At 51.1% G+C, this 12,935-nt stretch overlaps 1 protein-coding gene across 1 annotated transcript in view; it reads left to right on the top strand.

The window, feature by feature from the left end:
- ZNRF1 (zinc and ring finger 1, E3 ubiquitin protein ligase) overlaps positions 1-12,935 on the top strand; it is a 103,919-nt gene extending 90,984 nt beyond the window's left edge. Inside the window, exons 2-4 of the mRNA XM_006878607.1 lie at positions 1,034-1,129; positions 11,396-11,501; positions 12,843-12,935. Of these exons, the coding sequence (XP_006878669.1) occupies positions 1,034-1,129; positions 11,396-11,501; positions 12,843-12,900 (260 nt within the window). The 3' untranslated portion in view covers positions 12,901-12,935. The remainder of the gene's footprint in view (positions 1-1,033; positions 1,130-11,395; positions 11,502-12,842) is intronic.

Raw genomic sequence — 12,935 nt, 5'->3', positions numbered from 1 at the left:
GAGAGAGCAGCTGCAATCTGTAATATTCAGTGTGGGTAGTAGGTCTCTTTGGCAGAAGTTAGGTGGGCCAGAATGGATCCTTCTGAAAAGAATTCCAGTGCAAGTAAAATAGAAAAAGGAAAAATATTGAGATTATTCATCTCTGTTGTATCTAAATGGATGGAAAGATTAGGTTTGCTGGTAATGAGTTGTGCTTGCCAGTCGAAAGGCACATAGTTCTAATCCACCAGAGGCTTCCAGAGGAAAAGATGGACAGTCTCCTTCCTGTGTGATTTACAATCCAGAAGTCTACTGTAGGGTCGGATGTGATTCGGTTCTGACTAAACTGCGGAACAGAGTTCAGTTCCACAACATCACAACAGAAATTGACAAACCCTGATGGGACTCTGTGTCTGAGCCCCAGGCTTTTTTTGGAAGTAAGAGGGCAGAGTTGCAAAGCCCAGTATCTCTCAGGCACCATGAGCCGTATTGACTCCTTTAGTAACACTTGACTAGGTACACACTGGAGGGTCACCACTTCTCAGACCCTTCTCCAGCACCCTGATGTGGCCACGGGAAGGCTTTGTCTCTGGTGGTTGAAGGGTGCTGTGGGTAATGAGTGGAGACGGATCTTGGCATGGGATGGACATGCCACCAGTTGTAGGAATTCCTCCCAGGACTGATGCCACCGTGTGGTTCGAGGGCTGTGAGGTGGAGCGGACAGTAGGCGCTCTAGTGTGAAAACTTGATGTTCACATGCCTGGGTTTCATGTCTCCTGGTTCCCACTGCCCACTGGATCACCTGAGGAAGGGTAGGAAAGAAAACTCAATCCACGTGTGAGGACTTACGTTAAAGTTTTTGGCGGGTGTGTGACACAGCATCAACAGGGGTTGGAGACTATAATGGCAAACTCTGCTTTTCTCCTAAAGGAAGGAGAAGTAAGGCTGTCTAGCGCTCAGTTCTCCAGGTTGTCCATGAGGAGAGCCCACGTGCTCTGTGTATATAGCATACCTGGTTTGGACAAACGTTTCAGCCTTTCTTCCTCTTTTTCAGGTTTCAAGTGCCCCATTTGCTCCAAGTCCGTGGCTTCCGATGAGATGGAAATGCACTTTATAATGTGTTTGAGCAAACCCCGCCTCTCCTACAACGGTAAGAGCTCATTGTGGACCCTGAGGGTGTGGGGAGCAGGTGGTTCTGTGGGGGGCCATGTAGCTTCGTGTAGCATTTCTACTCTGACTTCTGGCACAATTGCCCTCTTGATGTCTGTTCCAGGAGATCTTGTGTGGAGGGCAGAGAGGAAGAGGTGTGAGACAAGGAAGGAGGCTCAGGGTCAATTTCAAGGCACAGCCTTTCTTAGCTTGCTCATTTTCTCCTCCTGCCCTTTCATTTTGTAACTTCAGCTCCTAAGGGCTTGTGTTGGGAAGTGAGACCATTCCTTGTTCCAATTCACTTGGGGCCTGTGGTTGGCCCCAAGACAGCTGCATTCACCCAGAGTTCCTGCTGAGCAGCTTCCTTCAGAGCACCCAGAGGGAACACCCTGACCTTGAGGGTCAGTAACCTGTATGGTGGAGGTCTTAGAGTACTAGGAGGCCTAGGCAGCTCTTGAACCTGACTGAGCTCTGTGGCCTGGGAGTGTGAGGTACTTGATGCTCTTGAGAGCATCAGTGTTTGAGAAGCATTTGGTGGCTCAGTGGTTAAAGAATTTGACTGCTAGCCAAAAGCAGGTCTCATCCCTTACAGTATGAAAGCATGGGTGGAAATTGAAGGATTGAAGCAGCTTGCTGCCATTGACATGCCTTGGAAACCCAAAGGACCATCTCTTGCACCCCATAATGTCGCTGTGAAATGGAACACAAAAGCAGGGGACTTGGTCTGGTTTTTGTGTTCTGTTTCTTTTTTAAAGCAGTGAAAAATGCTGGTCCTCTAGCTAGTTGCTTCCTGCCTCAGAGGCTGTCCTCAAGCTGAGCAATAACTAATAGGGTCAGATCACAGACCCAGAAGAACCCATGAATCCCAAGTCACCTCACCATTGCACCTGTGTGCATAACATGGACTGTACATAACTATGGACTATACCTATGGAGAATGACTTGGAGTTCAGATCCTACCTCTGCCACTTGCTGGCTGTATAAGCTTGGACGACTGGTAATTCTGCAGAGCTTCAGTTTTCTGGCTCATAAAGTGGGCTCCTGTGCCAAGAAATTAGGGAGACAGCTACACAGCCAGCTGAATGGAAAAGATTTGTATTTGTTCAATCTCATTTTACTTGGTTGTACAATTAGAACTCATGGTAGTAGCAGTGAAGAAATCAAAAAACATGTTGCACTGGAGAAATCAACTTCAATAGGTAGGAGGGCCTCCGAGTCCTAAAGAGCAAAGATGTCAGTTTAAAAGACTAAGGTGCATCTGATCGAAGCCACGGTATTTTCATTTGCTTCCTATGTGTCTGGAAGTTGAACAGTAAGGAAGGATGACTGGGGGGAAAAAACACAACGATGCCTTTAAATTGTGATGTTGGAAAAGAGTATTGAATATCCCATGGACTGCCAAAAGAACAAATAAATCTATCTTGGAGGAAATGCAGCTAGGGTGTTTCTCAGAGGCAAGGATGATGAAACTTCACCTCACATAGTTTAAGTAGGTTGTCAAGAGGAGACAAGCCTTGGAAAAAGACATCAAGCTGGGCAAGGTGGAGGGTCAGAGACGAGGCCCTCAGGAGGTTGGATCGCCTGTAGTGGTCGTAACAGTGATCTCAAGCATGTCTGAGACCTTGAGGGTGGAGCAAGAGAGGGCAAGGTTCAGATCTGTTCACAGGATGGCTGTGAGGTGTGTTACACTGGACGGCACCTGAAAACAGCAAAGTGGACTCTCAACAGCCATTCTATAGCCGTCTGACAACAGTGTCAGAATTGATACACTATCACACATAAAACTACAGTCCAGAGCTGGTCCCTGCAAGTCACCCCCTCCATGAAAGATCCGAGGCCTCCCCTAACGTCTTTCATCACTGGTATCTCTCTTGTGCTCCTTGCCCCATATTGCCGCCAGCTCTGCTTTGTTATTCTGTTAGGTATTGCGTCTGGTCTTCGAATCCCCGTCCATTAGCGAGCCATGTCTTCTAAGAAGACAGGTGCTGAGTCTGAGTGGGGACACTGTCTAGCTTCAGCCCAAACCTGCCTTCTTGGTCATAACAGTGACAGCAGTGGTCATCAGGAGTTCTGGCATTTCCTGGAGTCCGAGGGCTGTGCTGAATGAGGCCTCATTTCTGGGGTAGTCCCTCTCACCACCCAGCTCTGGATGCCCGACCTGTTGCTTCCTCAGACCCCCGTGTGCCTCCTTGAGCCTTGGAGGGGTCCTTGCTGCCCATGGAGAGTTTGTCTCCATCCACATTGTTCCTGAGAAATGAGCCAGAGGAACCTGAGCTACGCAGTTCTCTAGAAAGCACATCTCCTCTCTTCTCATATTTACTAGGTCAACCAGAACATTCTAGATTAAATGGGCTGTGCAGCCCGCTCTCCCAGCTGCAGGCACCTTTTTCTGGTGGAGACCTCACTGCAAAGCAGGCTGGGGCCCTCTCTGCTTTCAGATCCTACCTGGTATCAGGAAAGCAGCATCTTTTCTCCAGGGGACAAGGCAAGGCTGTCTCATGGGAGCTGGCTACCATTACGTCTCTGGGCCTTGGAACATGTGCCCTGCGCTTCCTGTCTGTGCCTTTGGTGATAGGTCCTCCAGCTCAGCTTTGTTCCCGTTCCCTGTCTCTGCTTGGGACCACAGAGGGAGAGGCGTCATCTTCCATGTCCCGCGGCCTCACAGGCTGTATTCACTCTATGTCCACATGTGTGGAACCCACAAGAAGATCTCTTTTTGTCCCACGGGCTGGAGGGGCAAGTTCTCTGTAGATGCTGTGTTCACTGTGGGAAGAGCACAAAGAAACCTCAGAGTGGCCTCGGCCGGTGGGAGCCCGGCTATCAGAGTCATCAGGGAGAACTTTGGGGGAGCAGCTGTGGAGTCACTGTCCTCATGGGGCGCCACACATGCCTCACTTGAGTCCTCCTCCCACTTGGCTCTTGGACACCTGGTCTTTCAGCACTTGTCCTCCCGACTAGCAGCCGCTGGGGAAGGTCTCCTTTTCCCTCCTCCACTTGCCTGCATAAGAGACCAAGCGTGGCCACCTGGCCAGGATTGATCCACAGAAAACATAGTTGAAGCTCCTTCAGAGAAAGAGAGGCTGGCTGGTCCCTAATTCAGAGGCTGCTTCCTTAAGCATGTGGCATGTGTGTGTGTGTTAGGAGGCACTAGAAGCTAGAAGGGGCCGGTGTAGTGGTAAGGAATTGCCCTGCAAGCACAAAGGCTTATGGTTCAAGTCCATCAGCTTTTCCACAGGCGAAAGATGGGCGGGCAGTCTCTTCCTGTGCAATTTACTGCCTGTGAAAACCTTCCGGAGGGTCAGTTAAGAGTTGATTACAGCTCAGCAGTACAGAACAACAGATGACAGAGGCTTCAGACTCAAGGATTGTTTTTTTCAAAAGCCAGATGTTTTTACCACCATCTTTTTAAGCAAAATGTTCACCGGCATTATCAGTGGAATGCACCTTAAGGTGGAGAAGGTGCTTTGGAAACAATGGTCTGGCCCCTTGTGGGTGCTGTTACGACAGAAAGGAGAGCCTGGTGGCATGGCCTGCTCATACTCAGACATTTGTCTTTCCTGAAGACACAGGGAAAGTGTTTTACCCGCTGGGATTTGGAATTCAGGCCTAGGGTCTGTTCTAGTTCCCTCTTCAATTTAGACAGTCCTTTTCTTTTCTTTTCTTTTTTTTTCTCTGTGGCCACGGCCACCGCCCTCATCTTTAAGGGCTCTGGTGTGGCTTGCTTTATGGAGAAGAGGATCAGGAGGACTGGCTTGCAGTCTGTCCCCAGCTACCTGAAAGACACATGAAGGAGGGCTTATTTGACCTGTTGGGGCTTCTGCCCTGAGATTCTGTGGTCAGCCAGAAACACTTTCTTTCCGTCCTAGGGACACCATGTTGGCTGGGAGTTGACAAGCTCCTGGGACAATGGTTGGGGGTGCCTGCCAGGACATATGGTTGGGGTGCACCCTGGGGGCTATAGTTGGGGCTGCCTGCCAGGACCTGTGGTTGAGGATACCTGCTGGGAACTGTTGGGGGGTGCCTGTCAGGAGCTATGGTTGGAGGGGGCTGTGGTTGGGGAGACTGTACCAGCAGCAGCATTAGGTCTGCTTGGAGCCGGGAGGCTGCAGAAAGAGAGAGCAGAGCAGGCTCTCTCACACTGACTGAGACAGGGTAAACCAGGGGTGCAAGTAAGGAAGCCAGTAGGACCCCTACAGAGACCACGAGGGAGAGCCACCAGGTCTGTGGGGAGGTGGCTTGACCAGGTCACCCTCTGGGCTCCCACCACTACAGCCCACTTGCCGAGATTAAGTGAGTCATACCTCACAGTCCTGGGAAGATGCTGGTGGTGGGGATACTCTTTCTACCTAGTGTCCTTTCTTTGTCTGGAGAACTCAAAAAATCCCAAATTCATTATAATTAAGTCAGAACTATAGCTAACTTTCCAGTGGATTTTCAGAGGAGCTTACCCGTCTTCCTCCTGTAGAGCTGCTGGTGGATTTGAACCACCAGCCTTTGGGTTGACAGCATAACTTACAGTCCCCTAAATTCCCAGGAAAGGCTAGCCAGGCCCGCCCAGTTGACACCATGCCCCTCCTTGCCCCGGAGTAAGGAGCAGGCTGAATGAAGAGAGGCCACCAGTCCCAGAGCTCTGCACTCGGGCTGGAAACGAGAGCGCATCTGCCTTGGATTCTCCCTCCATGCCCACCTTCCTTCCACCAGGCCTGGGGTAGGGGGCACCTGTCTCACCTGCTGCTGACTCAGCACTCAGTGCAGCCAGGTGCCAGCCCTGAAGAATGTGACCTAGCCTCCAGCCCTCCATGCTGCCAGCAGCTGCTGTCAGGACAGGCCAGGGACAGCAGACCAGCTCTGTAAAAGCTGACCCCTGCCCTCAGACCACCAAGATTCCTCCCCCACCTACCCCATCCACACAGGGACATTCTTTACCACCTCGCCTGGGAATACAAGGAAGGGAAGCACAGTGGCCGAGGAAAAGGGTTAGGACTTAGAGGAAGACCTGCACTCCAGTCTGGGTTCAAGGAAGGGCCTCCACCAGCTGCCTGGATTCCCCCATGCCACCAGACTTCCTGAGCCGCTCCCGGAAGGTGGTCTGTGAGGTTCTTGGTACACAACTGGGACAGATAGGAGAGCTCACTTGTGTGCTTCTGCTTCTGTTAGACAGGCAGTTGCTGTCAGGCAGGAGGGCAGCCTTTGGTGCCCACCCAGCCTTCAGTCTTCACAGCTCCTGGTCTGGCTGGAGACCTGAGTCTGCTATTATGGTTTGATCCCCGGGTCTGATTGGAGGCCAGGCACCCTCAGCCAGACCAGAGCTCCCTTGGCCATGACCTTGTTTGCTTAGCTCATTGATATGCAGAAGCTTGGGGGACAAGGTGGTTAAGAAAAAAGCAGAGTTCACAGAGGCAGGAAGTGCAGCCTGTTCCTGTGCTGGGGCCGCTCCCCTGGAGCTGGGACACCAGGGGCCCTGCTTCTGTGGCACCAGGCCCACTCAGGGTCTTTTCTGTGACCTCCCTCTCCCATGGGCAGCAGGCTTCGATCTGATGTGGGCATCTTATGGAAGCTGATCAGCGGCCACACTTCCTTCGTCACCACTTCCACTTTCCAGTGAGGACCCCAGAGACATTTGGGGGCTGTGGATTCCCAATCCTAGGGATTAGGACAGCAAGTTTCAGTCACCCACTCAGACCTCTTGTTGGCCGCCTCGTGCCTTGGCCAGTGGGAAGAATCATAGGTGTGGGCAGCTGTGTTTCCCAGCTGTCTGACTCCTCCTTGCCCACAAGAACCCACCTCATCCCCAGTCCAGTTGGAATGTGCTCCCTGCTGTAGGTGGGCCCGGAGGGGCTGGTTTCTCTTACGCTCAGCCCCAGGACTGGCTGGTAGGATGCAGCACTGCAGGTGTGCAGAAGCTGTCAAGTGTGGCGTGGTGGGCATGACGGAGAGCAAATGACTGCCTGTAACGCCACGTGCAGCAGTCTGCATTCAGAGGTTGATCCAGGAGAGAAAAGTGAACCAACCATTCAGGTCTTTGCCTTCCCCAGCTGTGCAGCCTGGAAATCTTTCCAGTGTTGTTAAAGAAGAAAGTCTTACCTCCACCTGCCACTCCTGTCCTCAGCCCAGTCACCTCTACCTTGCCCCTCCTGCCACCATCTCAGGCATTTCCACCTGGCTCTGTCCAGTCACCCCAGGGGATGATGCAGCTTGAGTGAGAAACCATTGGGATCCTGGAGAATTTCTGACTTGCCGCTTGGGTTCACAGCTCAGTTATTAATCAGTGCGGGGGGAAGTGCAGGGGATGCTAATTAAGAATCAATAATGTGTCACAGTCCAGAGGACATCATCCTTAAGTATGGAGTTCTTAGGAAAAGCCACTAAGAGCCTTTGCACATTCTCATCTGTACATGAAGTGCCTCAGACATTTCATCAAGGAGAAGTATGACTGCCTTCTCCAAGCTAGAATAGTTTTCCTCCCATCTATTATTGGGGATTTTCTCCTTTGGCATTTTATTCTGAAAAATACCGAACACAGCAAAATGGAAAGATTTTTATGGTGACCACTTACGAAAGCCTGTGTTACTGTATTTTATCAGCTTCTCACCTGTCTGTCTATCCCTGTCCCTCTATCCAGCCATCAGATGCATCATAAGCTTTTGATGCATTTCAGTAGTATAATGCAGACATAGTATAAGTTCTTTTCTCCTGTGGTATCTTAAAATAGCAGTCATTTATTATTTATAATGAGTCTAAAGAGGTTCTGCAGATCTGGCAAGCTTGGTCAAGCTCTTAGGTGTTGGGGTTTAGCTGATGGAGAAGTTTGGGCTTCCTGGGGTCAGGTGGCCTTAGCTGGGCAGCTTCTGTAGATGCTTTCTCACATCCTTTCAGCAGCTTGCTTGGGATTATTCACATGCTGGTGTCGGGAAGCTGAAGGAGACAGGAAACAGGGAAACTTCTTAACATCTAGGCTTGGAATTGGCACACTATCACCGCTGTTGCTCCTACCTGCTTCCTATGGCCAGCTCAGATTAAAGGTGTGGGGAAACAGACAGAAATTCACATTGTATTCCATGTACCATACCACGAGTAGCAATTCTGATTCTCTCATTGTTATAGGTGAAGTAACTATGGTTGCAGGAGGTTGAATATCTTGTCCCAAGTTCATATAGCTGTTGTATACAGTATTGCTGTGGAATTGACTTGGGGAGAAGGCCTAACAGCAATGGCCTTGACCATGTGGTTTGAGAACCAGGATATGCACCTGACTTAGTAGCAGGGCAAAGCCAGAGTGACTGTCATGAGCATGGATGTGATAATGTCATCAGGAGACAGAGAAGATATCTCTGTGGTTGTGTGATGCCACCATGGAGAAGGCAAATTTTAATTGTTCCAGCACCAGCAAATTTCATTTCCTCATTTTCTGCTCAGATAGAGATGCCAGGATTCAGCGTTTTCATTGCTTAAAAATGTATCATGTGGGGGGTGGGGGTGTGTGTGTGTGAAATTTGCTACTTAACCATCTTTGAATACATTGCTACAATGAGTGAGTGATACTAATTACATGTTGGGCACCCCCCCAGTCGCATCTTTACTGGATTTTTAAATTATACCCTGAAATAGGCAACACAAAAGTACTTTTTCTTTTTTACTCCTAATCCCCTTCCTCCAGAGAGCTCTGGTGGTCTGGTCTTTAAGTTGTTCTGCCAACTCAAAGGCAGGTGGTTTGAATCCACCAGCTGCTTCACAGGAGAAAGATGGGGAGTTCCTCTCAGGCAATTTGATAACGTAAAAGAATGGGTTTATTCCTTTCTATTGGTCTGGAACATGTCTGGAGTCTAGGGTTAATGCCAGTGGCAGGCTGTGTGCCAGCCGTTTTCTGTCTGATCCTTGTCTCCTTTCAGGTGAGCCCTGGGGTCAGCTAAGATGTTCACAGACTGACATAAGAGATATAGCTTGACCTGGGAACCAAAGAGTGAAGAGTGACTTCCCACAAATGCTGTGTAGATTCTGTTCTCCCTGAAGCACCTTCCCAGGGGCTCCTGGTGGGGCCCGTGGGGCCACTCTTTTTTGGGACTAAAAAGATTGCTAAAAAGAGCCTGCTAGTCCCAAAAGAATCGTCCTTTTCTGTCCCCTTGGCATGGTCCCCACGTCTCCCTTGTCACCATAATAATCAGAGGTCGCAGCAGCAGTGGAGGAAGGAGGTGGTGGTGTCCCAGTCCCAGCACTGCTATTCATGAACCCTGTGCCTTTCGGGCAGGAAGTTGTACCTCTCTAGGCTTCAGGGTCCTCATTTGCACTGCATAATACCATCGATTGCCCTGCCAAGTCTTTGAGATGTAGTGAAGGTACACACATACATGAATACACACACACCTCCCCATAAACACAAAGTTTCATTCTGCATCACTGCAGTGTTAACTGAAAATAAAAACCTTTTTTAAAACCCGCTGTTATCAGATTGATTCTAGCTCAAAGCTACTCTCCATTGGGTTTCTGAGGCTGCAAATCTTTACAGGAAGAGAGTGCCCTTCTCCTTCAAAGCGGCTGATGGATCCAAACCACTGACCTTTTCTGTTAGCGCCCAACACATCACACACTGCATCACCAGGATGACTCCAGAATGTTTTTGTAGTGGGAACTGACCGGCTCTTTCCCCTTGGTTGTGAGAACTTCTTGGTAACTATTTGGGCACATTGCATTCACCTCCCTTTCTGGTATCAGAGTCACCCTGGGGTCAGACTTCTGCCTTTGGATTTCAGGATAACTTTCCGCATCTTCAGACCTGTCACCCTCGTCACTGCTCTAAACTCTACCTTTATACAGTAGGCTGTACTGTCACCCACGTCACTAAACTCCAGCTCTAAATGGCCAGCAGGCTCCTGGAGGCTTCAGCTTGCGAGCTGAGATGACCCCCAGTACCCCTAGCTTTAAATTGGTCCTCTGGCTTTCCTCTCAGCACAGAGATCACATGTCCTAACCAGCACCCATCCTCTTTCCCCTTCCCTCCAGCACTGCTGGGCTGGCCTCCAGAGGGTCTCTCCTCAGATCCATTCTTCAGAAGCTACACGAGAACAAAAGCCCCCTCACTTAACCAAATAAATGCCCAACGGTGCCCTTCCTTGGTCTCATACCTTACCACCTGCCACTGCCAACTTCCTGCAGCTCCCAGATGCACAGACAGGTCTTGTTAGCCTGGAGCTCCTCCCTCCACCTTGTCCATCCCTCAGGCTCACCTCAGTGACGCCTCCCAGAACCCTCCCACCCGGGCTAGGTGCTTCCTGTATCCCTGGGCCTACGCCTTTCATTTCATCTCACTGGTCTGTGAGCTAGTATGGTCCTCAGAGGGTTGTAGTATTAACCCAAAGGCCACATCAAAGGTTCAAATCTACCAGTTGCATTGAAGCAGAATGATGGGCAATCTCCTCTCATTTGATCTACACCTTTGGAAACCCACTGGAGGGTGAGCTGTGACTTGGTTCTGACTCAGTGGTGACGACTTTTGTTCTTTTTTTTTTTATTTTTTTATTTTCTGTACCGTCAAATCGGATCTGACTGGTAGAGGAGGAGATGGCCCCTCCTTCTCCGGCAGAGCATCTGGTAGATTCGAACCGCTTATCTCTGGGATTGCAGTGCCACTTCTTGCCAGTAGGCCACCAGAGCTCCACGACTTTTGTTCTGAGACTGTAACGGCCCCAGAGTGTAACGAAGTCTCACAATTCTGCTGGGTCGGGCACCATATTCTTGACGTTTTGCTGATGGCTAAGCTGTCTGGCGCTCCGCTTCCATCAGTGCGCATTTCATCCCACTCTGCGCATGACCGTGTTTTTCTAAATCAGAAGTCAGTGCATCTGACATACACGTATGTTTTAGGGACAGCGTGGTGACACCATAGGTAGAGAAGCTGCTGCCTTGCCATGCCTGTCATGCCTGTCTCTCTCCAGGACCTTCTTGGCCTCTCTGGCCCAGGGAAGGCCAGTGAAGAAGAGGGAGCCACAAAGGCTGTACAGCATTGGGCAGAGTTTCATTCTCTTGAACATGGGGTCTGGGTCCCTGTGAGTCATTATTTAGTTCGATGGCACTAACAACTGGCCAGATCCCTTTGGTTGTCAGTCGTTTCTTACGTCCACAATGAGGGCCTAAGGACAAGGGTCATTTTGGCCTTCACTGCCCAGATTAGGCCTCCCCAGGAGCCTCAGCTGGTTCCCAGGCACATGACTGCTGCTCTATGCCACTTGTCAGCTGGTGACTAACCCTCTCCCGCTCTCCTTCCCTCCACCAGATGATGTGCTGACTAAAGACGCGGGTGAGTGCGTAATCTGCCTGGAGGAGCTGCTTCAGGGGGACACGATAGCCAGGCTGCCCTGCCTCTGCATTTATCACAAAAGGTACAGTTGGGGCACTTCCTGCATTCCCAGGACCCCTTCTGGGGAGGATACATGGTCTCTTTGGTTGCCTGGACCACATTCCTCCAGCCTCAGGCTCTACAGGCGCAGGGTTCTGACAGCGGGGTCCAAGTGCAGCCAGGATTGAAGTGTGGGGTCTGGCTCTGGAGATCAAGTGGGCCTGCATAGCAAAGGGACCAGGGACCCCACCTGGGGACTCTGTTTGGCTCCCCAAGCCTTTTCTTCCTTCCTGCTTTTCCACGAGAAGGGCACAGGTGTGCCTGCGGGTATCAGCACAGGCCTCAGCTCCAGGGACCAAGTGCCAGAGTCACCACTGCTTGTTGGGTGCAGCACCACAGGCCGCTCTAATTAGGGGCTTTGCCCTGACCATGGGCTCCTGCCTGGGCCCCATTCTGGTTTCTTTTGGAAAGAAGACACCTGTTCCCTGTTGGGGTACACGCTGTGGTGCCACCTGCTCTCCAGCTCCTCGGTCCCTGAGCTGCTTCGTGACCAGAGCCTCACCTGGCAGGGCTGCAGGGTCCCCAGCCGGCACAGGACCAGCTGGGTGCAATGGAGGCTAGGGCTGGCCTGGGTCCCGGGGGTGTCCCAGGAGGCGCCAGCCAGGACCAGGAGAAGGAAATAGCAGAGAATTATGCAAATAACCTGTCTGGTTCCTGTTTTTTAAAATAACCAGATGTTGATTTACAAATTAGAAGGCTGTCTTGGGGCAATCGCTGTTCCCTCTTGCATTCCAAGGATGCTTTTTTGTAAACCCTGGGGAGGGGCTTTCCTGCCAGCTTTCTCTCTGGCTTTCTTAGAATCCCCTCAGATTCTAAGAAAGGTCGAGTCAGGCTTCCCCTCCCCACCAACCCTCGGCGGAAGGAAGGGCAGACCACTGGGGGCGGGGGGGGGGGCGTCTCCTGAGAAGCCACTTGCCATGAGGGAGCTTCAGGGTGCTCCCTTGAACCAGGAGGGAGGCTCTCAGGAACCCACAGCCCAGACCAGCCGCCATCTTGCTCCCCACTCCCTACCCTTCAGACCTGGGACTTAACTGCTGCCCTGTGGATCATCTCCCTCCTAACTGTCACTGTCCTTTAAAGGCCTCAGTCCCTGGCCAGGGACTTTGCTCACTGAAGGATTTCCCCCCTGAACTGCCCAGTCTGTCTGCCTTTGCTTTAAAAGTGAGGGTCTGGAGACGCTGCTAGCTCTCCAGGAGTCCTTCCAGAAATAATTTGGGGAACCTCTGCTCAGGAACCCAACCCTTTCAAAGACCAGCTGGCCTTTGAAAGACACCAGGGTCTGACCAGTGGGTAACGAGGCCTCCCTTGCGCCCCCACTCCCCAGTTGCATAGATTCGTGGTTTGAAGTGAACAGATCTTGTCCAGAACACCCTGCGGACTGACCCTGCCGGGCGTGAGCTCGCTGACTCCTCTCAAA

The sequence above is a fragment of the Elephantulus edwardii genome, unplaced genomic scaffold (assembly GCF_000299155.1).
Source record: "Elephantulus edwardii isolate Elephantulus edwardi_28Jun2011 unplaced genomic scaffold, EleEdw1.0 scaffold00001, whole genome shotgun sequence".
Taxonomy (NCBI): Eukaryota; Metazoa; Chordata; class Mammalia; order Macroscelidea; family Macroscelididae; genus Elephantulus; species Elephantulus edwardii.
The sequence above is the reverse complement of the archived record's forward strand: the minus strand, read 5'-3'. Positions and strand labels throughout refer to the sequence as shown.